This window comes from Hemiscyllium ocellatum, chromosome 17 (genome assembly GCF_020745735.1).
Source record: "Hemiscyllium ocellatum isolate sHemOce1 chromosome 17, sHemOce1.pat.X.cur, whole genome shotgun sequence".
Taxonomy (NCBI): domain Eukaryota; kingdom Metazoa; phylum Chordata; class Chondrichthyes; order Orectolobiformes; family Hemiscylliidae; genus Hemiscyllium; species Hemiscyllium ocellatum.
This window is the reverse complement of record NC_083417.1, coordinates 68,054,234-68,080,684: the sequence shown is the minus strand read 5'-3', so window position 1 is coordinate 68,080,684 and position 26,451 is coordinate 68,054,234. Positions and strand designations below refer to the sequence as shown.

The window sequence follows — 26,451 nt, the reverse complement described above, 5'->3', positions numbered from 1 at the left end:
GTTCATCCCTTGTGGTTGGAGGGTTCCCAGGCGGAAGATGAAGCGCTCTTCCTCCAGCCGTCGTGTTATGTTCTGGCGATGGAGGAGTCCAAGGACCTGCATGCCCATGGTGGAGTGGGAGGGGGAGTTGAAGTGTTGAGCCACGGGATTGTTGGGTTGGTTGGTCTGGGTGTCCCAGAGGTGTTCTCTGAAACGTTCTGCAAGTAGGCGGCCTGTCTCCCCAATATAGAGGAGGCCACATCGGGTGCAGCGGATGCAGTAAATGATGTGTGTGGAGGTGAATTTGTGGCGGATATGGAAGGATCCCTTGGGGCCTTGGAGGGAAGTAAGGGGGGAGGTGTGGGCGCAAGTTTTGCATTTCTCCTCCCTCATCATAGATGCCTACATTGCATCAAAGAATGAACAAAGGTTCAAATTTAGGAACATATTTTTATGAGAAGTTGTTTTCTTTCTTCATTCTTCTGTAGGATGTGAGCTTCATGGTCAGCAAGAGCATTTGTTGGCCCCGTTTACATGAACTGAAAAGCAGGTTGGACCACTGAGGAAAACAGGCAGCCTCAAGACTCAACTACACAATGCTGTGGATTTCGAGTGACACGTAGGTCAGAGTCAGTAAGGGTCAACTGACGGTAGCCCTAAAGGACATTAGCGAACCAGACAGATTTTTTGCAAAATTCAGTCATAGCCCTCATTATTGAAATTTGGTTATAATTCTGATATGCTGGAGTTTCTTACATAATTGCCACACTTGCATACAAATTCCATTTCGCTGCACACTACATAAAACATTCTTGGAGATATGATTGCTAGATCCAAAGTTTCAGCTCAAAAGGGCTCACAGATATGACTCAAACCTTCCATCGCATGTGTGCATGTGGTTAAACTTATAATTCAGCCATAGCAGAGTGGAGCTCACTTGCTGAGCTTTGAGTGTTGCACGTCTTTGTTAGATTACTGTAACACTCAATGAATCCTCTGATACATAAATCTGGTCTTTGTTCAGCTAGTCAATAACAGAGCCTGAGTGCCTTTTAATCAAACAATTTCCTTCATTTAGAAGGAGTTATTATTGCAAATTTGTGCACAGGATGCAGCTCGAAATTCAGGACTGGCCCCTGTCCCTGTTCCTCTCGCTCAAACTGGATTATATAAACATACCAATTAGGAGCTGAGTTGTGCATTCAGCCCCTCAAACTAGCTTTATCATTCACTTAGATCATGACTGATCTGCTTGTGCTTCAAATTCTACATTCTTGTCCCTCCCTGATAACTCTCGATTCGCCTGCCTCACAAGAAATTGTCCACCTTGCCTAAAAAATATTTAGTGACCCTGCCTCCACCGTCCCCTGTGGCAGAGTGTTCCAGGTTATACGAACGGTGGAGAAAACCTTTTTGCACATCTCTGGTGTAAAAGGGCAACTTGTAACTTTTAAATAGGGTCCACCCCACTGTTGGACTCACCCACAAGAGACAACATCCTTCCCATATCCGCCTTGCAAAGACGCTCAGAAACTTCTACTTATCAATCAAGCCACCCATCTTGAAAAATCCAGTCAAATCAAGACCAGTCTGTCCAACCTCTTCCCACAAGACAATCCACTCATTCCAGGTATCTATCAATCTAAACTTCCTCTGAACGGTCTCTCGTGCATTTACATCTTACTAAGGACACCAAAAGTGCACAGCAATGACTTGTATCACTGAAGTACAGCATTGTTACTTTTATGTTCAATTCTTCTTGTAATAATTAGCCTTCCTGATTACGTGCTGTGTCTGCATACCAACATCTTATTACTCATGCATTTGGCCACTTGGATCCCTCTGCATCCCAGAATTCTTCAGCCGTGCTTTGTTTAAATAATACTCAACATTTTTATTCTTGTTCCCAAAACTAAACAACTTCACATCTTCCTACTCTGACTGCCTGAAGTTTGTCCATTTGCTCAGCCCGCCTGCAATTATCATTATATCCTTTTCCTTTTCTAACTATCTTTGTACCATCTGCAAGTTTAGTTAGAATGTCTTTGTCTTCTCATCCAAGATTAGAACATGGATTGTTGGAAGTTGAGGTCTCAGCACAGACCCTTGCAGTTCACCACTTAACACACTGTGCCAATCAGAAAAAAGACCCAACTGGCCATACTCTGTGTTTTTCCATTTGCTGGTCAATCTTCCATGAATGCTAATTTACGCTGTGAGCCCCTACTTTGCATAATAATTTTTTATGAGGCAACTTGCCAAATGCCTTCTGTAAATTCATCTATCCCTTCAAATAGCTCCAAAACATTGGATAATAAAGACTTTTCTTTCACACAACCATGCTGATTCTTCCTCATTACCTAGAAATAAAAAACAAAATGCTCAACAAAAAGCACTTTGATGAGTGAATCAAACATCTTACCCATGATATCTTTGAAGCTAAGTGGCCTAAAACCTTTCCTGTATTTGGTCTCTGGGGTTATATTTGTTGTTTCCCAATCTGGAGGAAGCTTACCAGAACCAAGCAAATTTTAGAAAACTACATTTTTTTCAGGCTCTAGGATGAAGTCCATCAGATCCAGGGACACGATCTATTCCTGATGAAGGGCTTTTGCCCGAAACATCGATTTTCCTGCTTCTTGAACGCCACCTGACCTGCTGTGCTTTTCCAGCACCACTGATCTAAACTCTGGTTTCCAGCATCTGCAGTCCTTACTTTTGCCTAGATCCAGGGACATGTCAGCCCACAGCTCCATCAGCTTTCTCAGTTCCACCTCCCAAGTGACTATAATTTCATCATGTGCCCCTTCTTTCCTTTCTAACTCCTGATTCACAGCCATTGCTGGGATTTATTTTGCATCCTCTATAGTGAAAACAGAAATAAAATATTTAGATGTTTTATTTGCCATTTCTTTGTTATCCACTATTAACGGCCAATTCTCACTGTTTAAGAGCACCAATATTCACTTGACTTCATCTGTTCTTTTTAAATAATGGTAGAAACATTTCCTATCCATTTTCACATTCCTAGATTGTTTCTTCTCATACTATCATCTCATCCTCCTGATTAATCTTTTAGTCATAGAGTCATAGAGATGTACACCATGGAAACAGACCCTTCAGTCCAACTCGCCCATGCTGTTCAGATACCTGAAATTAATCTAGTCCCATTTGCTACGGTTTGGTTGATATGCCCCTAAACCCTTCCTGTTCATGAACCCATCCAGATGCCTTTTAAATGTTGTAATTGTACCAAGCCTCCATCACCCGCTCTGGCAGCTCATACACACATCACCCTCTACATGAAAAAGTTGCTCCTTACGTCCCTGTTAAATCCTCCCCCTCTCCCCTTAAATCTGTGCTCTCTAGTTTTGGACTCCCCTATCCTGGGGAAAAATCCTTGGCTATTCATCCTGTCTGTGCCCCTCATGACTTTACAAACCTCTATAAGGTCACCCCTCAGCCTCCGACGCTCCAGGGAAAACAGCCCCAGCCTGTTCAGCCTCTCCCTATAGCTCAAACGCTCCAACCCTGGCAACATCCTTGTAAATCTTTTCTGAAACCTTTCAAATTTAACAAGTCATCTCTGCCATTCTTTAGATTCTGTCCAGTCACCTGTCCTGCCACACATCCTTGCACAATTGTATACTTTTTCTTTAAAGCTGATGCTTTCTTTACCTTCTTCAGTTACCTACTTAAGGTGTGGGAATCGGTTTAGCTCAGAGTTGCCTGGATTATTGGTTTACAGAGCAGTGTGATACCAACAGCTTGGGTTCAATTTCCATCAATGGTTTGAGGTTACCATGAAGGACTCTCCTTCTCAAACTCTTCCCTTGCCGGAGGTCTGTTGACCCTCAGGTTAAATCACCACCAGTCGTGTCTCTCTAATGTGAGAGCAGCCCCTATGGTCTGGGAAGACTATGGTGACACAATAACTACTGGAGGTGTGTTCTCCCCCTGACAATTTTTCTTTATCATATATAACTTGACTTTTAAAATTCATTCGCATGTGTTGGTATTCTTGACAAGATCAGCATTTACTGTTTATTGCTAATTACCCTCAAGATGGTGGTTTTGAGCCACCTTATCGAATTGGTGCAGTCTACATGGTGGAAGTGCATCCACAGTACTGTTAGGAAGCAAGCTCCCAGATCCTGTACCAGCAATGATAAAGAAATCCAAATATATCGCAAGTCAGGAAGGGGGCGAGACTTTGAGGTAACCGTGCTCCCATGTGCTTGCTGCCTACTGTAACACATCTGGCACTACACAAAGTCAGTGAAAAAGAAGAACCAGAGAGTTGAGGGATAGGCCAGGTATTGCTGTCTGGTGAAGACTTTTACTTACAAGTGCCATTAGTGCCTGAGGAGAGGGTGGAGAGCAAAAGGGGTGAGGAATTTTCCACCATGAACTGGGTGTTTAATGTGCTTGCAGGGAGAGGAGTGTAAATTAGAGCAGGGAGAATTTAAAGAAAAAGCAACTCAACGTTCCTTGCACCTCGGAGCACCCAATTCAAGAATAGCATCAGGAGAGGCCTAGAACTCCTGCCTGGTATCTCAAGCTGAAGAAACTGCACATGGTCTGGGGGGAGCCTGGGGAAGGAAAAGGAGAGTGCATGGTGAAGGAGAATGAGAATGAACTGCCCCAGTCATCCCCCACATATATATTCACAGAGTGGGTCAGTTCATCCATGCCATGGTGAAGGGTGACCTGACGTAAATGGAGACTTGCAACACCGGTTGTCCCATTAGCAATGTGCCATGAATTACTGAACATGTCACTCACGTGGTTCGCATAAGTTCCGGGTTGGGTACACACTGCAGTCGCTGGGAAAGGAGCTGGAATGCTTTGCTCTGGGGCAAGAGCATAAGGAGTCCATATAGGGCTTTGATCAGGTAGGGATTGTTCTCAACATCAAGGAGTTGCAACCGCAGATCTGCGAGGAAGAATAGGAGATAAGTTAACAACGTTTCACACCAAATCCCACCAAGCTAGTGGCAGAGGACCCAAAATCTTGCTCAAAGACATAGGACTTGATGAGTGACTGAGAAGAGGAAAGAGATGCGTTGAGTTGGAGGGGCTTAGGCAGAAACACAGAATACTGCAGAAACTCAGCAGGTCTGGCAGCACCTGTGGAGAGAGAGAAAAACAGAATCAACATTTCAACTCTTCTCCAGAACAGAACTATTAACAGTGGAGCAGGAATTGAGCTATCTACGGATCAGCCACTCTGTCTCTTCGCACAATTGTTTTGACCCCCTCATTTCTGGGAAAAAAAATCATTCCTAACTTAAACAGGTTGCTCCAGTGAGGGATTGCAAGCCAGGCACGTGGACAGAGCTTACACAGCTCAAGTTACACAAATGAATTCACGCTTCATCCTTGTGGAGCTACACACTGAGGCAAATGGCACAGCTTCCAACTCACACTGAGGGCCCAATTCCTAGGATAAAGGAAGGATTAAGTGGCTTTTTTTTTTATTGAGTGGGAGAGGAGGGGTAAATTTTACTCAGGCCAGTTCGCTCCTCTGTTGGAGGCGTGGACTCTGAATGGGGAACTAAATCACTCACAATGCAGACTTGCTGATTGGGAGCAGGATCCTTGGCACACTCTTCACATGGTAAAGCAGGCTTCATGACTGTTTATTAACTTGGGACAGATGTGGTAACCCTTCATATGCCCATGTGCTGGATTCCATGCGCAAATAAGCGATTGCCAGAAACAGCCAGCAACGTTTCATTTTTAATTTTTCACACGCTTCATAGGAGTCAGAGCTTTTGAGCCATCTCCTAATTTGGATATGTTCCCAGCTTCATGCAGCTGCCAGTCAGCACTTGTTCCTTCTGCCCCATTTCCTGACACATTAGCTCACATCTGGAACTCCAGTACAGTGTGTGGAAACATGAAGCGCTGTAATCGCTTACTTACATGTGAAGATTGGACACTCGATCAGCTGCACCAGCTTGTCCACTTCAGTCAGGAAATCAATGGTCACCTCAAGGTCCCCACTGGTGTAACAGTCAAGGTAAAGGGCGTGACAGAAATGAAACTCGACAGCATGGGAATTGAAACAGAAATGATTTATGACTGCAGAGATCCAATAGGAAATACAATAAGTAAAAGAATGTACATTTACATAAAAAGCAGGTGATCACATACTCATGCTGTCTCACAGTATTTTATTGTTAATAAATTACTGCTGTGCAGGAAAACATGGTGGCCATTATATGCTTGTTTCGAAAAGCATTAAGTTAAAGAATGACCAAGAAATTCTGTTGGTGTTGTTTGGTGGATAGATATTCAAGCAGGCAATAGACTGAACTCCCTTGCTCTTTTTTTTGGATGGGACAATACAAAATGCCTTTTGCATTGATAGGAATAGACAGGCAGAGCCTTGCTTGAAAGGCCTGCTTAAAGATGCCACCTTTGATATGCAATAGGACAGCGTATAACCAGCCTTGATGCTGAATCAAGAGGGGCTTGAATCAAAGGTTTCTTCACAAAAGGATACGAACCACTGGAATTGAACTAATGGATACGACGATGCAGTGGATGGCAACCCAGACCCTCGATTTGTATTCCAAATCGAGTATTGTGATTGACATTTGGTTTGACCGACTCGTGTGTTAGGATCATACAATGGACTTGATTCTGCATGGCTTTGCACGACATTACAAACAATCACAGTAAAGAAGCTCACACCCGACTACTCTCAAAAGACAAGGTCCCGTATCCTGAGCGCTAATAGCAAAGATCAGCGTTGAAATGTTAAACATTGTCAACTTAACCAAACTAATGCAATGGTATTTCTGAGCATTCATGCTTATTGGCCAGGTCTTCTCGAAGCCCACCTAGTTGGATAAAGGTGATGCGTTAGTTAACACATTGACAAGTTGCAAGCAGTTCCACCCCCCCAGCTTGTTGGTATGTTGTTGATTAAACTTCACTGACTACCAATGTTATCAGTCTGAGGTGACAAATGAATACAAAGTTGGACTTGGCTCTTTTTATCCATAAGAAGTTAGCCCCATTGGGGAACATGCATGTGAGGACATCACAATATTAAGTGACACTCTTGTTAGGGCTGAAACAAACAACTGCGTTCAATAACAGAAAAGATGCACTTGGCTCAGGAATATAACAGTGTTTGACATTTTCCTGAGGATGAGCCAAAGCCTTCAGGAAGAGCTGCTGGAAAGGCAACACTGCAATTAAACATCTTGATATTTAAAAAATCATTGCGGTCATGCCATTATCAAGAAGGCAGAAGAAAATATTCAAAATTATTTGTCATCTCCTGTGGCCCATGTGATTTCTTTGATTCATTTTTAGGACGTATACATTGATTGCAATTACCTTGATGCAGCGCTGCAGTCCATGTGATGTAAGTGTATGCACAGAGCGGTCAGATCTCAGCATTGTGACTGAACAACAATGAAGGAACAGTGGTATGTATCTCAGCCGAGGACTGACAGACTAGGAGAGGAACTTGCAAGCAGTGGTGCGCCCATGTGCTGGTGACCCTTGGCATTCTAAGATGGCAGCTATCATTAGCTTGACAAGGGATGCAGGGGCCAGTGTGAAAAGCTGCTGCAGAGCATCTCGCACACCTTCAACACTTCAGTCAGATTATTTGTGTGGCCTACCATTCACTAAAGGGGCACATTGAATTGCACAGGGGATTAAATTCAGTGATCTTCTCCCCAAAGAGCCACATGAAGCACAGAGGGAAGAATCATTTAGAAATAAAGGAATTAAATTCATTGTAGAATATACCTGAAATTCAACATGAAAGGGGCAGTTGACTGCTATCCATGCAGTTTTATTGATTTGGAACAATATGCACTAACATACTTATCTTATTCCTGCTGCTGAACTAGAGTACATAACACATAGCTGAAAACTCTCACCCACAACTTGCCCCATGTTGAGAGTTCTGTTTACTGCCGATGTACAAAGAAGAAACAGAAGGGGGAATGGTCAGCATCCAGTGTGATCAACAAAAGAGTAAATGTCAATCAGCTGACAAAACGCCAGCAGACATGCGATTGACAAATTTCTTGTTGACCAGTAGATTAAACACTGCTGCTCTCCATCTGTCTATTCCTCTTGAGTAACACAAATGGACCATCAGATGCTCAAAGCTTCACTCTACCAGGAAGTGGTTAATTGCACAGTAGAGTTCAAAGTGAACGCCCCTTTCAGATAGAGAACAAATTCCCACTTGAACAGGCCAGGAAAAGAGTTGCTTATTAGGTACTCAACGATGCAGTGATCTAGTGCCATGCTGGAATTGTATGCCAATCTAATCCATATATTTCACATATAACCATCGAAATGTTAAATGCAGAGGTCAGTCAATGCCTGCAATGTGATCCTCATGTGATTAGTGTCAGTACGCTCAGTTAGCTGGATGGCTGGTTTGAGATGTAGTGTTGTCAACAGCTTGGATTTAATTCCTATAACAGCTGCAATCACCATGAAGGCCTGCCTACTCAACCCTGCCCTTTCCCTGAGGCATGGTGACCCTCAGGTTAATCTCACCACGAGCCATGTCTCTGTAATGAGAATGCAGCCCGACAGTCCTCTGTGACTACGACGATGTTCACTTTTCACAAAGAAAACCTATTTCAGGGCAGGCAAAATTTGATGAATCCAAAACTTCCAAAAGTGAAATAATCCTGAATAAACAGGAAATATCTGTGATAATCTTTCACTGCCCTCCCCACACTAAACCCTCTCTCCACAAACCTTTCTGCATATTTACAATAATCAATCAGCCACAGTTCACTACCTGCCCTTTATTATTGCTACATTCTATTCTCTACACTAACTAAAGCTCTAAAGCTATGGAAAACTGTCACAGTTGGTCATGTACAAAATTAATCTTGCCCTTGCTCTCAAATGAAATGTTAAAGATGGAATTGCAAAGAGGTATTGGAACCAGATGTGAGCCATCATGTCAGAGAACAGAGTCCATATCACCTGAAAGTTACTTCATTCCAAAATCTAAACATTACAGCAAGCACAGTTCATTTTAGAAACATTTTTGGGCAAACATTTCACTTTAAAGTCCAACTTTCACAATTGCTGCAATTGCCTAGCTTCCTACTTACCACTAAGGGCCTAAACACAACAAAACTTGGAATAATATAATGCTATCCCCAAACTCAGCTGCTTTGCAATAAGGTTATATCACTCTTTTAAATGCAATATAGTGTTTGAAAACACTTCACTGGACCACTATCATACAAAATATTAGTAGAATCACATAAGGACATACTGCTTTAGTTGCCAACTGTTGGTTAGGGAGATCATTTTTGAGGAGCATCTTAAAGGAGGAAGGTGCTCTCAAGGATCTTAAACTAGTTTCCAGAACAAATAATAAGAGAGAGTAAGGAAAGGGTCAAGAATCTAACTTCAGGCACATAGATGAGGGGACAACTATGGGAAGGGAGGCAGTCAATGCAGGACTGAGGGAGTTGTACTTAAATACACATAATACATGAAATAAAGTAAATCAGATTGAGATTAGCAGGTATGATGTTGTGAGTATCAGAGACTTGGTGCAAGGGATCAGGGCTGGGGACTAAATAGCCAAAGATACGGGTTCTATCGAAAGGATAGGCAGATGGGTTGCCTTGTTCATCAGAAATAAAATTTAAATCAGAAGAAAGCAGTGATAGAGGGTCGGAAGGTGTATAATCCGTGTGGGTAGAGTTGAGGAACCACAAGGGAAAGCAGACCCTAATCAGGGTTATGTGTAGGCCCCTGAACATAGTCAGAGTGCAGGGAAGGAAATCAATCAGGAAATAGAAAGGCTGGTAAGGAAGCACTATTGTAATAATCATGGGGGACTTCAATATGCAGGTGGACTGGGAAAATCAAGTTGGTAGCAGATTCTAAGAAAAAAAATTCATGGGAATGTCTATTAGATGATTTTTTTTGGAGCAGCTTGCGGTCCAGCCCACCAGGGAACAGGTAATTCCAGACTTGGTGATGTGTAATGAGGCTTGATTAGGGAGCTGATGGTAAAGGAACTCCTAGGGGGCAGTGACCATTATATGATAGAATTCATCCAGTAGTTTGAGAGGGAGAAGCTGGAATCAGATCTAACGGTATTACAATCGTGCAAAGGGGATTAGCACTGCTACCTCACAGCGCCACGAACCCGGGTTCGATCCCAGCCTCGGGCAACTATTTGTGTGGAGTTTGCGCATTCTCCCAGTGTCTGCTTGGATTTCCTCTGGGTGCTCTGCTTTCCTCCCAGATGTGCAGGTTCGGTGAATTGGCCATGCCTGAATTGCCCATTGCATTAGGTGTATTAGACAGGGTAAATGTAGGGAAATGAGTCTAGGTGGGTTATTCTTTGGAGGTCGGTGTGGATTTGTTGGGCCAAAGGGCGTGTTTCCACTCTTTAGGGAATCTAATCTAATCTGTAACTACAGAGGCATGAGGGAGGAGCTGGCCAGAGTTGATTGGTAGGGAAACTTAGCAGGGAACTTGGTGCTGCAGCAATGGTCGGAGCTTCTGGGACTAATCTGGGAGATATAGCAGAAACCCATCCTCAGGAGAAAGAAATATATTAAGGGGGGGGGGGGGAACAAGGCAATCAATGCTCAAAAGGAAGTCAGAGACAGCATAAAAACAAAAGAAAAAAACAGTCTGGTGAAGGTTCGTAGGAAGCCAGAGTATTGGAAAGCCTTTATAAACCAGTCGAGGACAATAGTAATAAGGTGGGAGATGATGGGATATTTGAGAAAGCTAGCGAGCAATAGAAAAGAAGATTGCAAGATAGATATAGGAAAGGTAAGAGAGGCAGGAGTGAACATTGAAATATTGGAAAAGTTAGGCTGGAGAAGAGGTAATAGGCAACAAAGAATGAATATATACTTTGCATGGTGGAAGACATCAGTGGCATACCAGAACTTCAAAGAACATGACAAGAGAAGTCATGGACAGGATAAAAACAAATGAAAAACTATATAATGTGGTGAAGATTATTAGGAAGCTCGAGGATTGGGAAGCCTTTAAAAATCAGCAGAGGACATGTAAAAAAAAGCAAGAGCAGAGGGAGGAGATAAAATATGAGTAAGCTATCCAGTAATATAGAGAGAAGATGGCAAAAGTTTTTTTGATATCAAAATAGTAAGAGAGAAGCAAGTCTGGAGATAGGACCACTGAAAAATGAGGCTGGAGAAGTAGACAAGAAATGGCAGTGGAACTGAATACGTACTTTACACCAATCTTCTTCAGTGGAAGCAGCATACCAGAAATTCGAGAGCCAGGTGGCAGAGCTGAGTGTAATGGATATCACTAAGGAGATTGCTGGGGAAGCTGAAGAGGCTAAACGTGGTTAAATCACCTGGACTAGATGGATTACACTTCAGAATTCTGAAGGAGATAGCGGAGGAGACTGGAGAAGCACTGGTGGTGATCTTTAAGGAATCAATGGAGTCAGTGGGTCCCAGAGGGCCAGAAAATGGCTAATATAACACCCCTGAGTATGAAGGGAAGGAAACAGAAGACAGGAAACCATAGGCTGGTTAGCCTGACTTCATTCTTTGCTAAGCATTTAGAGTCCATTATTAAGAATGAAATAGTGGAAACTGGTTGGAAACTGCAGCACAAAAGGAACTTAGAAATCCTAAGGATTCTTAAGGTTAACAACTGGTTCATTTGGCAGTTAGGAAGACAAATATAACGTGAGCATTCATTTTGATAGAATGAGAATACTGGAGCAGAAATGTATTGCTGAGGCCGTATAAGGACGCCATCAGATCATACTTGGAATGTTGTGAGCAGTTCTGATTGTAAGTTACAGAGTACTGAGAGGCCTGGATAGAGTAGACGTGGAGAAGATATTTCCACTAGTAGGAAAAACCAGGACCCAAGGGGACAGTCTCACAGTGAAGGGATGACCCTTCAGAACTGAGATGGGGAGGAATTTCTTCAGTCAGAAGGTGGTGATTCTGTGAACTCATTGCGGCAGAAAGCTGTGGAGGCCAAGTTATTGAGTGTATATAAGACAGAGACAGATAGGCTCTTGACTAGTATTGTGGGCAGAAAGCAGGGGAATGGGGTTGAGAAATTTATCAGACATGACCAAATGGTGAAGCAGACTCAATGGGCCAATTGGCTTATTTCAGCTCCGAGATCTTATGGGTTAGGGTGAGGTAGAGGGGTCTTGGAAGGGAATTCTGAAGCTTGTAGCCGAAGAAACTGAAGACACAGTCCCCAATGGGTGCCATGATTAAAATCAGGATTGGCCCAGAGGCCAGGGATCTCACAGTGTTGTAGGATAGGCCTGAAAAGGTTATATTGATAAGAAGGGGAAAGGCGATGGCGAATCTGCAAAGAAGGATAACAGTTTAAAAATTCAGCTGTTGTATAACCAAGGATCGATATAGGTCAGCGAGCACAAGAGTGACTGGTCAATGGGACTTGATGTGAGTTAAGACAAGTGTAGCAGCAAAATGCATGAGATCCAGATTATAGAGGATAGAGTATGGACAATCAGCCAACAGTGTATTAAAATAATTAAGTCTAGAGATAACAAAGGCATGATAATAGGAGTTCAACAGCAGAAGGACTGAGGTACAGATATGGTTGAGCCATTTTATGCAGTTGATCTTAGTTATCTTACACAAAAAAGGCTGGAAGCTCTTCTCAGGATCTAATATGTCATCACATTTATGAATTGACTGGAGTACTCTCAAAGGAGAGAAAAGAAGTTGATAGCTAGGGAATGGGGCAGAAAGCAATGGCTCTTCCCAATATTTCCACAATTGGAAGAAACATCTGTTCACCCAGTACTGGACACTGGATAAGCAACCTGATCATTTAGCAACATGGAGTCATGGAGATGTACAGCACGGGCAGAGATCCTTTGATCCAACTGGTCTATGCCAACCACATATCCAAATTTAATCTAGTCCCATTTACCAGCACTAGGCCCATATCTCTCCTGATGAAGGGCTTTTGCCCGAAATGTCGATTTTCCTGCTGCTTGGATGCTGCCTGAACTGCTGTGCTTTTCCAGCACCACTCTAATCTAGGATCTGGTTTTGAGCATTTGCAGTCCTTATTTTTACCTAGTTGATTTCTACCTTCAAGTATCTGTATTCAAATGGCAAGTTCTCCTTGTATTCCATGAGACCTAACATTGAACCTTGGCCAATGCCTTACTGAAGTCCATAGAGATCATGTCCACCGCTCTGCCCTTTTACTTCTTCTAAAAAATTAATCAAGTTAATCAGACATGATTTCCCACCAACAAAGCCATGCTTACTATCCCTAATCAGTCTGTACCTTTCCAAATACATATAAATCCTGTCTCTCAGGATTCCCTCCAACAACTTGCCCATCACTGATGTCAGGCTCACTGGTCTATAATTCCCTGGCTTTTCCTTACTACCTTTCTTGATTAGTAGCACCATGTTAGCCAACCTCCAGTCTTCTAGCACCTCACCTGTGATGACCGATGATACAAATATCTCAGCAAGGGGCCCAGCAATCACTTCCCACAGAGTTCTAGCCTACATCTGATCAGGTCCACCTTTAAAGTGTTTTAAGACATCCTCCTCTTCTGTAACATGGACATTTTCTAAGATGTCACCATCTATTTCCCCATGTTCTATATCTCCCATGTCCTTCTCCACAGTAAACACTGACGCAAAATACCCATTTAGTATCTCCCCAGTCTCCTGTGGTTCCACACATAGGCTGCCTTGCTGATCTTTGAGGGGTCCTATTCTGTCCTTAGTTACTCTTTTGTCCTTAATGTATTTATAAAATCCTTTTGAATTCTCCTTAACCCTTTTTGCCAAAGCTATCCCATGTCCCCTATTTGCCCTCCTGATTTCCCTCAAGTATACTCCTACTGCCTTTACACTCGAAGGATACACTCAATTTCTGTTGACATCTGCTTCCTTCTTTTTCTTAAGCAAACCCTGAATTTCTTTACTTATCCAGCATTCCCTACACCTACCTGCCTTCCCTTTCACCCTAAGAGGAATATACTTTCTCTGGACTCTCGCTATCTCATTTCTGAAGATTTCCCATTTTCCGGACATCCCTTTACCAACAAAGCCATGCTTACTATCCCTAACATCTTCCCCCAATCAACTTTTGAAAGTTCTTGTCTAATACTGTCAAAATTAGCCCTCCTCCACTTTCGAACTTCAACTTTTAGATCTGGTCTATCCTTTTTCATCACTATTTTAAAACTAATAGAATTATGGTCGCTGGCCCCAAAGTGCTCCCCACCGACGCCTCAGTCACCTGCCCTGCCTTATTTTCCAAGAGTAGGTCAAGTTTTGATCCTTCTCTAGTAGATACATCCATATACTGAATCAGAAAATTTTCTTGTACACACTTAACAAATTCCTCTCCATCTAAACCCTTAACACTATGACAGTCCTAGTCTATATTTGGAAAGTTAAAATTCCTGACCATAACCACCTTATTATTCTTACATATTAGTGAGATCTCCTGACAAATTTATTTCTCAACTTCCCTCTGACTATTAGGGGGTCTGCAGTACAATCCCAATAAGGTGATCATCCCTTTCCTATTTTGCAGTTCCACCCAAATAACTTCCCTGGACATATTTCCAGAAATATCCTCTCTAAATACAGCCGTAATGTTACCCCTTATCAAAAAGGCGGTGGAGGATTCGAGAGAGGTGGAACCAGATGTAGATGTGAAAACTAATGCTGTGGCCATCTGATAATGCAGCGGGTTGGCTCAGTGGTTAGCATGCTGCCACGCAGTGCCAGGGACCCGGGTTCGATTCCAGCCTTGGTTAGCTGTATGAGTTTGCATATTCTCCCCACGTCTGTGTGAGCTTCTACCAGATACTTTGGTTTCCTCTAACAGTCCAACAATACAGCTTAGATGGATTTGCCATAGTAAACGTGGGTTTAAAGGGATAAAGTGGAGGGGTCATGTTTGGGTGGGGTGTTCTTCAGATGGTCATGCAGTATCCATGGGCTCAACAGCCTCTTGCACCCTCTCAAGGGCAGGTTCTTGAGAGGATACCAGAGCCAATGCCACAGGTGCAGGAAAAACATTTCTAGTGGTTAACTGGATTCGATTATGAAACCAGGCTGGAGCAGTGCCACTCAGCTTAATAATAGTGGAGAGGTGCTGAAGGAAGGTGATGTGGCTAACACTGTCAACATTTTCAGAACAATTGAGAGGGCAAGATTACCTTTGTCACAGCCATATAGGATGTTATATGTGCCTTTGATTAGAACAACACTGGCTATTATGTGGTTCAGGAGGGACGCTGGATGATTAGCAGTTTAATGAGAATGGGGCCAAGGGAGGAGGAAAGTGATTCCCATAGTCAAGATGAGCTCAAAGAAGGTACATGGGAGATAGGAGAGAGACTAGACAAGTTCACAGCAGTGACAGAGGGAAAGCATTGAAGGGAGTTTGGTCAGGTGAGCTAATGGAACTGAGGGGCACTGCAGAGAACTAATTGGATTATATCCACATTAGGACATCAGAATGCTGAGGAGGAACTGGGTGCAAAAAAATTCAAGATAGTGTTTTGTTCATAAAAAAATCATCTACAAAGGTTCTAAATCTGTTGTGTATAGTCTTTACAGAGAAAAATAACAAACAAAATACTGAATTTTCACTTCTTTTTGCAACTGCAGAGAAACAGTTTCTATTCATGAACTATTTACATGCATCTAGAGACGTTGAGGGGGTCTGACAACTGATCAGACCCTGATTATACTTTGGCAGGAAGACTTTGACAGTGGGCTTTCTCCATTGTGCTACAATTGGTTAACCTGTGCAACACAGCTGATATAAGAACTCTCTTGGTAAATGCCCTTCCTGTAAAATGTTTTGGGAGTCTTAACTGAACTCCAGCTTTGGTGTAGATTGGTGAGCACTCATGCAGAGACACCACACAAATGGTTCAAATTAAAAGAGGATAAACAATGGCGATGATTTGAGGTGAAGAGACAGAACTCTGAAAAAGTGCAGGATATTTTCTTCTGCATTTAGCCATGTTTCTCATTAGGGATCATCTCATCCTGATTGTAAGGTCTTGGGTTCAACCCCTCCCCCCTCCCCCGTTCAAAGATTTGAGCAAATCATTAAGGCTGGATTTTCACCTTGGCACCATACTTTCAGAGGTGCCCTTTTCCACAGAAGATGTCAAATCAACGTGCCGTCTGCCCTGTCTAAAAACTATTCCAAGAACATCATTTTAGGATTCCCAAGTGTCCTAGCTAGCATTTGTCTAGCAAAAAAAACACTAGCAAAATAGGTGAATTGATCATTTATCATACAGCTATTTGTAGAATCTGGTTGTACGTGAACTAGCTGCTGGATTACAGCAGGAATACACTTGAAAAAATAACTAAATTAGTTGTGAAGAGCTTTTGAGATATCCTCAGGCTATGAAAGATGCCACATAAATGTAAGTTCTTCCTTTTAAGAAGTGACAGACATTCTATTCTGTAGCAATGTCATTGTTCATCTCAAAGACTACAAAGGGAGTTGAGGGAATTGAGCTTTCAGTACCAATTAGCTTTCTGTCCAGTGCAGGAATATGGACAGTATAGGAATGCATGAAAAAATGATTGAAACAGAAAGGTCTTTAAATCATTTTGGGCAAAGTCATAATTTTTTGAGCAAAATTACACACTTCGACCTCTGGGAAAGGTAAATGTTAAGCAATGCAGCTTACAAAATCGATGTGAACCCTGGCTCTCAGAAAAGGTGCTCAAAGCTCACATCTGATGAAAATAACAACTCAGGCATCGACTTTCTTTCATTATTTTTAACAGACATCTCATATGGTGCAGCAGAATTCCAGTTCTCCACATCAAATGGGAAGATGGCCATCTTGAAATGTTGGAAAGCAAACAGATGGAACTTCTTCCCAGAAAATGTTGGAATTTTGGATGTGGACTTAACCGAATGAACCACCATGTATTGGCATATTAACTCTCTCATTGTCAGAGTGCTAAGAGACCTAAACCTCAAGGGAATAAAAATAAAAGATACTGGAAACACTCAGCAAGTTTATGAGGGGGCTAGTGTTTCCCGCCAAAGACCTTTCTGTTCTGATGAAATGTCATCAACTTGAAATGTTAACCCCCTGGATACTGCCAACCAGAGCACTTGGAGCATTTTCTGATTTTATTTTTGATTTCCAGCATTCACAGGATTTTGCCTTTGAATTAACCTCTAGGCAAGTAGCCAATTAAAATGTTAAAATGCGATCTTGGCTGGGTGATTTGAATAATGCTGACTGCACTTCAGTAGCTTCCTCGATTGTTGTTGAGGCATGACACTCCATAACTGCCTAGCAAGAGACTATTATGAGAGCTGAGGGATCTGAGGAGAAAGAGGAGTGTTCTTGTGTAATACCAGTGACACTGCTCTGAGTCCGTGAAGCCCCCATGCATCCTCTTCCTATCAAATAGCTAAAACTGTTGAACTGTTCAGTTTCTTTTGTGTTGGTTGAGAGCTTATTCAACATGCCGTCTCTGATGAGTCACAATTGCCTCCAGTTACAGCTTGGAAAGTCAGAAGCCTTCGGTTCCTGTTCATAAAAACATTGCCTTGGCACTGATCCCTTTCTCTCTAACCAGTGCTTCAGGCAGAATTAGACTGTTCACAGCCTTAGCATCCTATTTAAACCTTGACTGAGCTTCTGACTTTATATTATCAGCCCCACAAACAATACCTACTTCCAGTTCTTACCCCTACTACTGTCCCATGTATCCTTTCATGGCTTTTGGACGACTATTCCAACCCCATAAGCTGCACCTCATTTAAAACTCTGTTGCTTCTATTCAATGCTACACCAAACCTCTCATGCCCATCACTCCTATGCTTGCTGACCTGAATCGGCTCCTGGCCTGTTGTGCAAGCCCTACTTCATTAATCTCCATTCGAGGCTGTGTCTACAGCTGCTTAAATACTGCACTCTCTTCATTCCTGTAATGTCTTGTCTCTTTGTTCTCCTTTAGCACGCATCTTAAAACCTTCATCTCCTTTAGCAAGGGATTCATTTGAGTTTCAGCGATGTACCTCAATTTATTTTTTACATTAATGGAACTGCATAAAACATATATATAGATACACATGCATGTATGTATACATGTATATTTAGATACTTGCACAGCATTGCAATTGGCTAAAGAACACAGGTAAGAGTCTCCAGCCTTTCAAACGTAGTTTCTCCAGCAGTGAAGAAACCTGCTCCTGTAACTTCACCCACACAGGAGAAATGGGGAAATGAGATCCTGCAGAGCTTGGCTGCACAACTGAGTGGACCATTGCAAGTGAATTCACATAACACAAGGCTCAGCTTCAGGACTGAGCTTCTTATAAAAAGAACACTTGCATTTACATAGCACCATTCATGACCCTGCAGAATTCCAAAGTGCTCACAATGACAAAATGATTTAAAAGGGTCAGTAAAGCGAACCAAAAGGGCAGACCTACAACTTGGAACCAGGCCATCCATCACAGCGTATGCTGCACCACTCCAAGCGCTGCGCACATCAAGAACTCCATGTCTGAAATCTTTTGGATAGTGAGACAACTGAAGCTTTCAAGACTGAGGCATCTCATTTTGCTGGATAATGATAAACAAAGAATATGAAAGAGCCTTGATTTCATGTGACTTGAGGAAGCCCCAAAGTGCTTCACAATGAATTAAATACTGAAAAATGTGTTGCTGGAAAAGCACAGCAGGTCAGGCAGCATCCGAGGAGCAGGAGAATCGACGTTTCGGACATAAGCCCTGCTTCAGGAATGAGGAGGGTGTGCCAAGCAGGCTAAGATAAAAAGGTAGGGAGGAGGGACTTGGGGGAGGGGCGTAGGGATTGCGATAGGTGGAAGGAGGTTAAGGTGAGGGTGATAGGCCAGAGAGGGGGTGGGGGTGGAGAGGTCAGGAAGAAGATTGCAGGTCAAGAAGGCGGTGCTGAATCCGAGAGTTGGAACTGAGATAAGGTGGGGGGAGGGGAAATGTGGAAGTTGGAGAAATCTGCATTCATCCCTGGTGGTTGGAGGGTTCCTAGGCGGAAGATGAGGCACTCTTCCTCCAGGTCTGGCGATGGAGGCAGCCAAGGACCTGCATGTCCTTGGCGGAGTGGGAGGGGTAGTTAAAGTGTTCAGCCACGGGGCGGTAGGGTTGGTTGGTGCGGGTGTCCCAGAGGTGTTCTCTGAAACGTTCCGCAAGTAGGCGTTTGAGTTCTCCCAATGTCCTCCCAACGTACAGGAGGCCACATCGGGTGCAGAGGATGCAGTAAATGATGTGTGTGGAGGTACAGGTGAATTTGTGATGGATGTGGAAGGATCCCTTGGGTCCTTGGAGGGAGGTGAGGGGGGAGGTGTGGGTGCAAGTTTTGCATTTCTTGCGGTTGTAAGGGAAGGTGCCGGGAGTGGAGGTTGGGTTGGTGGGGGGTGTGGACCTGACGAGGGAGTCGCGGAGGGAGTGGTCTTTCCGGAACGCTGATGGGGGAGGGGAGGGAAATATATCCTTGGTGGTGTGGTCTGTTTGGAGGTGGCAGAAATGACAAAGGAGGATACGATGTATCTGGAGGTTGGTGGGATGGTAGGTGAGGACCAGTGGGGTTCTGTCTTGGTGGAAAGGGCCTCATCTTCCGCACCAACCAACCCAACTACCTATCGCATTTCCAATGCCCCTCCCCCAAGTCCCTCCTCCCTACCTTTTATTTTAGCCTGCTTGGCACACCTTCCTCATTCCTGAAGAAGGGCTTATGCCCGAAACGTCGATTCTCCTGCTCCTTGGATGCTGCCTGACCTACTGCGCTTTTCCAGCACTGATCTCCAGCATCTGCAGTCCTCACTTTCTCCTAATGAATTAAATACCTTTGACATTTAGCCCTTGTTGTAACACAGGAAATGTGGCATCCAATTTGCACACAGTGAAATTCCACAAACAAAAACAACTGAGCAAATCATTTTTTTTAAATAATGGGTGGTTGAGGGATTAATATTAGCCAAGACACAGGGAGAACTCCATCGTTTCTCTCACTTCAAAGAGGAGCAAAGTCTTCCTTGAGAAAGTAGGAAAATAAAATGGATTGTACTTCTGATACCAAATGGCTGTGGTGCTGGGGAGTGCGAAGTCGGGAGGACAACACATGAACATTAAAAGGAAAGTTTATTTTTCACAGCGTTGAGGATTAGACATTTTCTACTCCTCTGAGATAAGAGTTGGTTTGTGTATTTAAATAAACAGCTTACTTTACAGGGCTGATTGCTAGGAGTATCAAGGTCTCTGCTATAGAAATTGCTTCTGGAAGAGCCCACCAAATGTGTAGTGTCAAAAAACAGCCACTGGTGACCTCAGAACTGAACAAACAGAACAGGCACTGGCTCTGCATTTAGCAATAGTGTGAGGTCTGCCAGTTTATAATTGCAGTACTCATCCTTAATGCTAATTTATTTAAAAGCACTTTACAAGCAGACTCTTTGCTTTTACCCATAGTATGACTGAGCCTCTTCATTGCTGAAAAATCTACCCTCCACACCCTCATCAAAAGAACAGCATTGTGGTGCCTGAAGAACTGCTCAGAGCATATATCCAATTGCAAATTATATCTAGACTTGCTTTGTCCCTCACTGAACTCATTCTTTCGATGAAAGCAAACATTCCAGCAGTGATGGGAATGAGAAACATCTCCTGTCAACCAGCGTGAGTTTTCATATCCCCAAATCACAAAGCAAAATTAAACATTTTGGTGCTAAAGGAACACGATTAACATAAAAACTGGAGTAGGCCATTCAGTGCATTGAGCCTGCCCCATTCTTCTGGATCATGGCTGCTTGTTTCCTCTCTGTCACTTTCCCATACTATTTCCACATCACTTAACATGCTAGACTCCAGAAACCTACCATTTTCTGTCTTAAATCTGAATGATTGAAATTCCCGAGCATTATAGGGCAGAGAATTCTCAATATACACTATCGTCCCCAACAAAAGAGAGTCTAACCATCATCCCTTGTCATTCAATGGCATAACCATCACTGAGTGCCCCATGACCAAAATCCTGGGGATTACAGCTGACCAAAAAGTGAAGTTGACTTGCCATAGGAATAGTCTGGCCACAAGAACACATCTGAGGCTACAAATACTGTGCCGAGTAACTTACCTCCTGACTCCCCAAAACCTCTCCTCCAACTACAAGGCACAAATCAGGAATGTGATGGAATACTTGCCTGGATAGGTGCAGCGCCAACTACACCCAAGAAGCTCAACATCATCCAGGACAAAACAACCCACTTGATTGGTACAACATCCACAACTCCCCCAACAACCGATGCTCAGTAGCAACAGTGTGCACCATTTACAAGATACACTTCAGAAAAATTCTCAGATGGCACCTTCCAAACCTAAGTTCACTACCATCTAGAAGGGCAAGGGCAGCAGATGCTTAGCATCACCATCACCTGCAAATTATTTTCCAAGCCACTCACCATCCTGACTTGGAAATATATCATCGTTCCTTCTGTGTTGTTAGGTGAAAATCCTGGAGCTCCTCCCTAACAGCATTGTAGACCTACCTATATCACATGGGATGCAGCGAATCAAAATGGCAGCTCACCATCACCTTCTCAAGGGCAACTAGGGACAGGCAATAAATGCTCAGTTCAGCCAACAATGCCCACATCCCTGAATGAATAAAATAAAATTTAAAATTAAGGCAAGCGTGTTCCATACAACCAATTCTCATAATCTAACTTTATTAACTGGCTTTAGTGGGTAAAAGTCATTGTTAAAAAAATGTATTATGGATCCAGATACCTCAACCACACGTTTCAGGGTGTGACAAGACAACATAAAATGGGTCTGTTGGGGATTGTGGATCCACACACACACACTGACAAATTCAGATCAGATTTGTTCTGTCTACTGAAAACACAGCCTCAGGTTTAATGGGCATTGCTTCTCTTTGAGGGTGGAATTGCAGAGCACTTGGCTAAAGGATAATCAGCCAGCATCAGAATTTAACAGACATTTGTGGAATCATAAAAACAGAAAACGCTCAGCAGTTCTGACAGCATTCGTTTCAGGTTTTCTGCCATGAATGGGAGGAATAATCTGGAAGGACAAAATGCGATATGTTCTGACCACCTGACACAGCAGCTTGAAGCCTGACTAAATACGAAAGGCTAATAAGGATGGCATTAGAAAGATTGAGACAGCAATGTATAAACTGGGAATAATTACAATGTCATGGAGAGATTCATTAAAGAAAGCCACCTAGTTCATTACAGTCTTCATTCCCCATGGAAACTTGAAACAAACTTTCTGTTAAAGGTTCCCAAAGATATCTTTTGGTCAGTACAAACTACAGAACCTGATGATTTAAACGTATCCTTTCATTGCTATCTCAATGTCAGGGCTGTACTATTCCTTGTGGAGACCATTATTTTGAGGATCATTGCCCCTACTTTAGGAAGAGCAAGACTACCAGTGGAGACCTCCTAGTCAGAGTCAGTGCTGAAAGGTATGATTTTCCAGGAGCTGGATTTAAAATAAACTCGATCAGAAACTTCAATTAAACTCCCTCAGTAAAAAAAAAGTTGCGAGCAATGAGTTTTTTAAAAAAATTTGGTTCAAGAGATATTAGTGCCCATGCCAAGACTAGCATTGGTTACCATCCCTACTTACCCCTTAAGTGGGCCTAGAACATAACAAGAACAGGACACCAAACTGCCCATTAAGTCTGCCAAGCTGTTGAGCTCGATTACATAGGTTTCCTTTCCAGTTTCCTGCGAATGTGTCAAATCCTTTAATTCTTTGAAATACCACTGTTCTGTCTATCACAGGCATAAATATATTCAATCACTGTGCACCTACAACCTTCTGGGGTAGAGAACTAGAAGAGTGTGGTGCTAGAAAAGCACAGCCAGTCAGGCAACATCCAAGCAGCAGCAGAATCGACGTTTTGAGCATATGCCCTTCATCAGGAATACTCATTGAGGGTGGGTAACAGACCAACATAGGGTGCCCAGGTGGATGGGGTGTGTTGGAGGTGGGTGGGAGTCCTGAAGGAAAAAGCAAGCACAGAGGCAGAGGGAGCAGAAGAAAAGTTCAATGTCGCAACGTGTTGAATTAATTGATCCGGGATCATAGAGGGATGAAGGCGAGAGCTTTACTGAGGACTGACGAAAGGCTTATGCTTGAAACGTTGAACCTACTGCTCCTCGGATGCTGCCTGACCTGCTGTACTTTTCCAGCACCATGGTCTTCGACTCCAATCTCCAGCATCTGCAGTCCTCACTTTCTTCTGGGATAGAGAACTCTCAAGATTTGCACCTGTGAGTGAACTTTTCTTTTCAGTAATAAATCATCACCAGCCCCTTATCCTGAGGCTGCACTGCTGAAGGAACAGTGAGAGCTTCCAATAAAGGATTTGTGTGGTTTGGGGGGGGGCGGGGAACTTGCATGAGCAAGTGTTTCTAAGTGACTACTGCCCTTGCCCTTCTAGACTGTAAAGGTTGACAGCGTGGAAGGTGCTGACAAAGGGGATTTGGTGATTTACTGTAGTGTGTTTTGTTGCTGTTTCACATTGCTGCCAGTGTGCGTTGGTGATGGAGGAAGTGAATGCTTAAGGGATGGGGTGCCAGTCAAGTAGGCTTCCTCCTGGATGGTACTGAAATAAAAGCAGAAATCTCTGGAGAAACTCAACAAATCTGGCAGCGTTTATCGGATAGAAAACCAGGGTTACCAATTTCAATCCAATATGACACACTCTCTCAGAACCTCAACTGTAATATTGCACTGGAAACATCAGCTTCAGCTTCTCTCGCCACTGGTGCTGCCAGTGTTGGTAAATTTCTCAAGTACTTTCTGCTTTTATCTTTGATTTCCAGCATCCACAGAACTTGGCTTTTATTTTAAATGTGATGAAATATTTTTTGAAATGGCGTCACTATCGGAATGCCAGAAAAACAGCAACCCTCTTGCAAACAGCAGTGTTGCAGAAGTGTGAGCTTATCAGAGAGTTAGTGATGGAGGTGGAGAGAGATGATCAGCAAACTGACACAGCCCATGAAACCAACTCAAACTACAACTTGTGCTGACGAACCAGAGGATAGCAGGGAAGCTTGAATAAAGTAACTCTGGCAAACCAATTTGAGGATCCATTAAAGTTGTGAAATTGTATAATTTATAAGAGCCACAGAGCACATTCTAGAATATCAATTCAATTATGGCCCAGCCGATTACTGCAGAATTAATATAAACTGGGGACCTTGCTAATGGAATTCTATTCATTACATTGAGCTGCAGCTCAGAATAGATCATAGCTGCCAGCAAAATACAGATTAAATATCTAAAGAGAAAAAGATTTGCATTTACATCATACAGTGTATAATTTTGGGATATTACAAAGCACTTTATAGCTAATGAAGTACTTTTTGTTAAACTGTAAAACAGGGCAGATGGCAGCCAATTTGCTCACAGGAAAGTCCCATGGATGACCATGTGCTGTATTTTGTGATGTTGGTTAGGAATCAAGTATTGTCTCGGACCCCTAGGAGAATTCCTTTGCTCCTCTAATAGTGCCAGCCATTCTGACAGTGCATCCTCAATACCACACAGATATACCAGTTTGGGTTATGCACTCAAGTCTGTGGAGTGACACTGGAGGCCAAACCAATTTATTACAAGGCTAAAATGTGCTACCAACTGCACAACAGTTAGCCCATCCCTGCACAGGAAACATTGAGGCCTTTGGAAATGCCATTTGAGTTCAGAGGTGTCCTCTGTAGTGGACGCAAACAGCATTTGATGTTTAACAACCAGAATTCAAATCAGGCATATAATGTACTTGCTGAAACTGGTAAGTAAAACTTTGTAATGATTACTTTGAGCACTTGGGGATAGCAAATCCTTACTTAGTTTGGCCTTTATCTCACTCTTGCTCTCCAATACTCTGATAGATTTTTACCTGCCTCCTGAAGTGATGAAGGCAGCAAATGCACATGGCCAATACATGGCCATCACTCCTTCACCAGAACGGTTTCCTAGCTGTTAAACCTGTCCATACTGCTAAATTCCTTTGCCCACCAGAAGCTTCTTGAGACTCTTTACAGAGAAACCTCGATTACCCGAAGGACATGACCGGGAGTATTTCATTCGGTTAATCGAATTCCGGATAACATAGTTTAGCCAGGCATCGGGACCTTACGACCTTGCTGGATAATCCGAAATTCAGATAATTGAATGCCGGATAATCGAAGTTACTCTGTATATCACATGCCTTCTAAAAAAATCCAAATGCATAATATCCCTTTACCTGTCTTACTGATCTCTTCTTCAAACAGTTCTAAGTGCCAAGTAAGTCCTGCATTTGTCTACGGTTAACTTACACATGTCTAAATGCTCACTAATTTTCCTCTCAGAATATGGGTCCTTGTGCTCTCCAGTAATTAGTTTTCTTGATCTCTCCCATCTCAAACAACAGTATGACCTGAGGCACATTGCAGGTCCAGGCCTGTGGAATGCTTTGATTTGGAGGTGCCAGTGTTGGACTGGGGTGTACAAAGTTAAAAATCACACCCCACCAGGTTATAGTCCAACAGTTTAATTAGAAGCACACTAGCTTTCGGAGCACGGCTCTGAAATCAACTGATGAAGGAGCAGCGTTCCAAAAGCTAGTGCTTCCAATTAAACTTGTGGGACTATAACCTGGTGTTGTGTGATTTTCAACTTTGGGGAATGTTTGACATTCTCACTGTTTTCAAAGTTATTTAACACAACAAAGACCAGCATTACAACCAGCAAACCCCTTCTGGTGCCTTGGAACAGAAGGTGATTTTAACATCCCAGCTCCAGGGTTTAGGTGCGAATGATCCCAATTATAACTCACCAACAAGAACACCTTTGCAACATACCCATTTTTCAGACTAGAAATCTTAATGGCCTCTTCCCATGAGGAAGGTGACTTAAAATTCAGCTACAGGCAGCTCAATGGTGTGAACTCCTTCAAAGCCGGTGGTAAAAAAACTTCCCATTGTTTTTTTCTTGATCCGAGGGCCCAGAATCACCCTGTTTCCTGAGCAGAGGGAAGGTACCTGCAATCTGGCTGATAAAATAGTTATCGAAACCACTGTGGTCGAGTTCCCAATTCACTCCCAGGATCTATATGAAGCATTCTGCTGTTGCACACTCTATTCATGAAGGGAACAGTGCACAGTGTATTCAACTTCACTTTGCACCATTTAGTCAGCAATCAGATGCCAAAATTGCTCAAACTATTCAGAAACTCAACATAGTCTGCTTCTTAATGAATGTCAGTAGTTTCCCAATAAAGGAACTCAACAAGAAAGGGCTGGCTTACATGAGCAGGCCTGAGCCAGGAGATGAGAATCTCTGTTGCAGACACAGAGTATTATTGGATACTTGAATACACTTGCTCTTTTAAATGTTCTCAAACATTATTAGAGTTCTCT

The 26,451-nt window shown here is 42.9% G+C and overlaps 1 protein-coding gene across 2 annotated transcripts in view; it reads right to left on the bottom strand.

Annotated features, from left to right (window-relative positions):
* vac14 (vac14 homolog (S. cerevisiae)) overlaps positions 1-26,451 on the bottom strand; it is a 350,714-nt gene that overhangs the window by 51,415 nt on the left and 272,848 nt on the right. For both annotated transcript variants that reach the window (XM_060838263.1, XM_060838264.1), the window contains exons 18-19: positions 5,908-5,987; positions 4,765-4,915 (exon numbers count right to left, since the gene is read on the bottom strand). In XM_060838263.1, the coding sequence (XP_060694246.1) occupies positions 4,765-4,915; positions 5,908-5,987 (231 nt within the window). The remainder of the gene's footprint in view (positions 1-4,764; positions 4,916-5,907; positions 5,988-26,451) is intronic.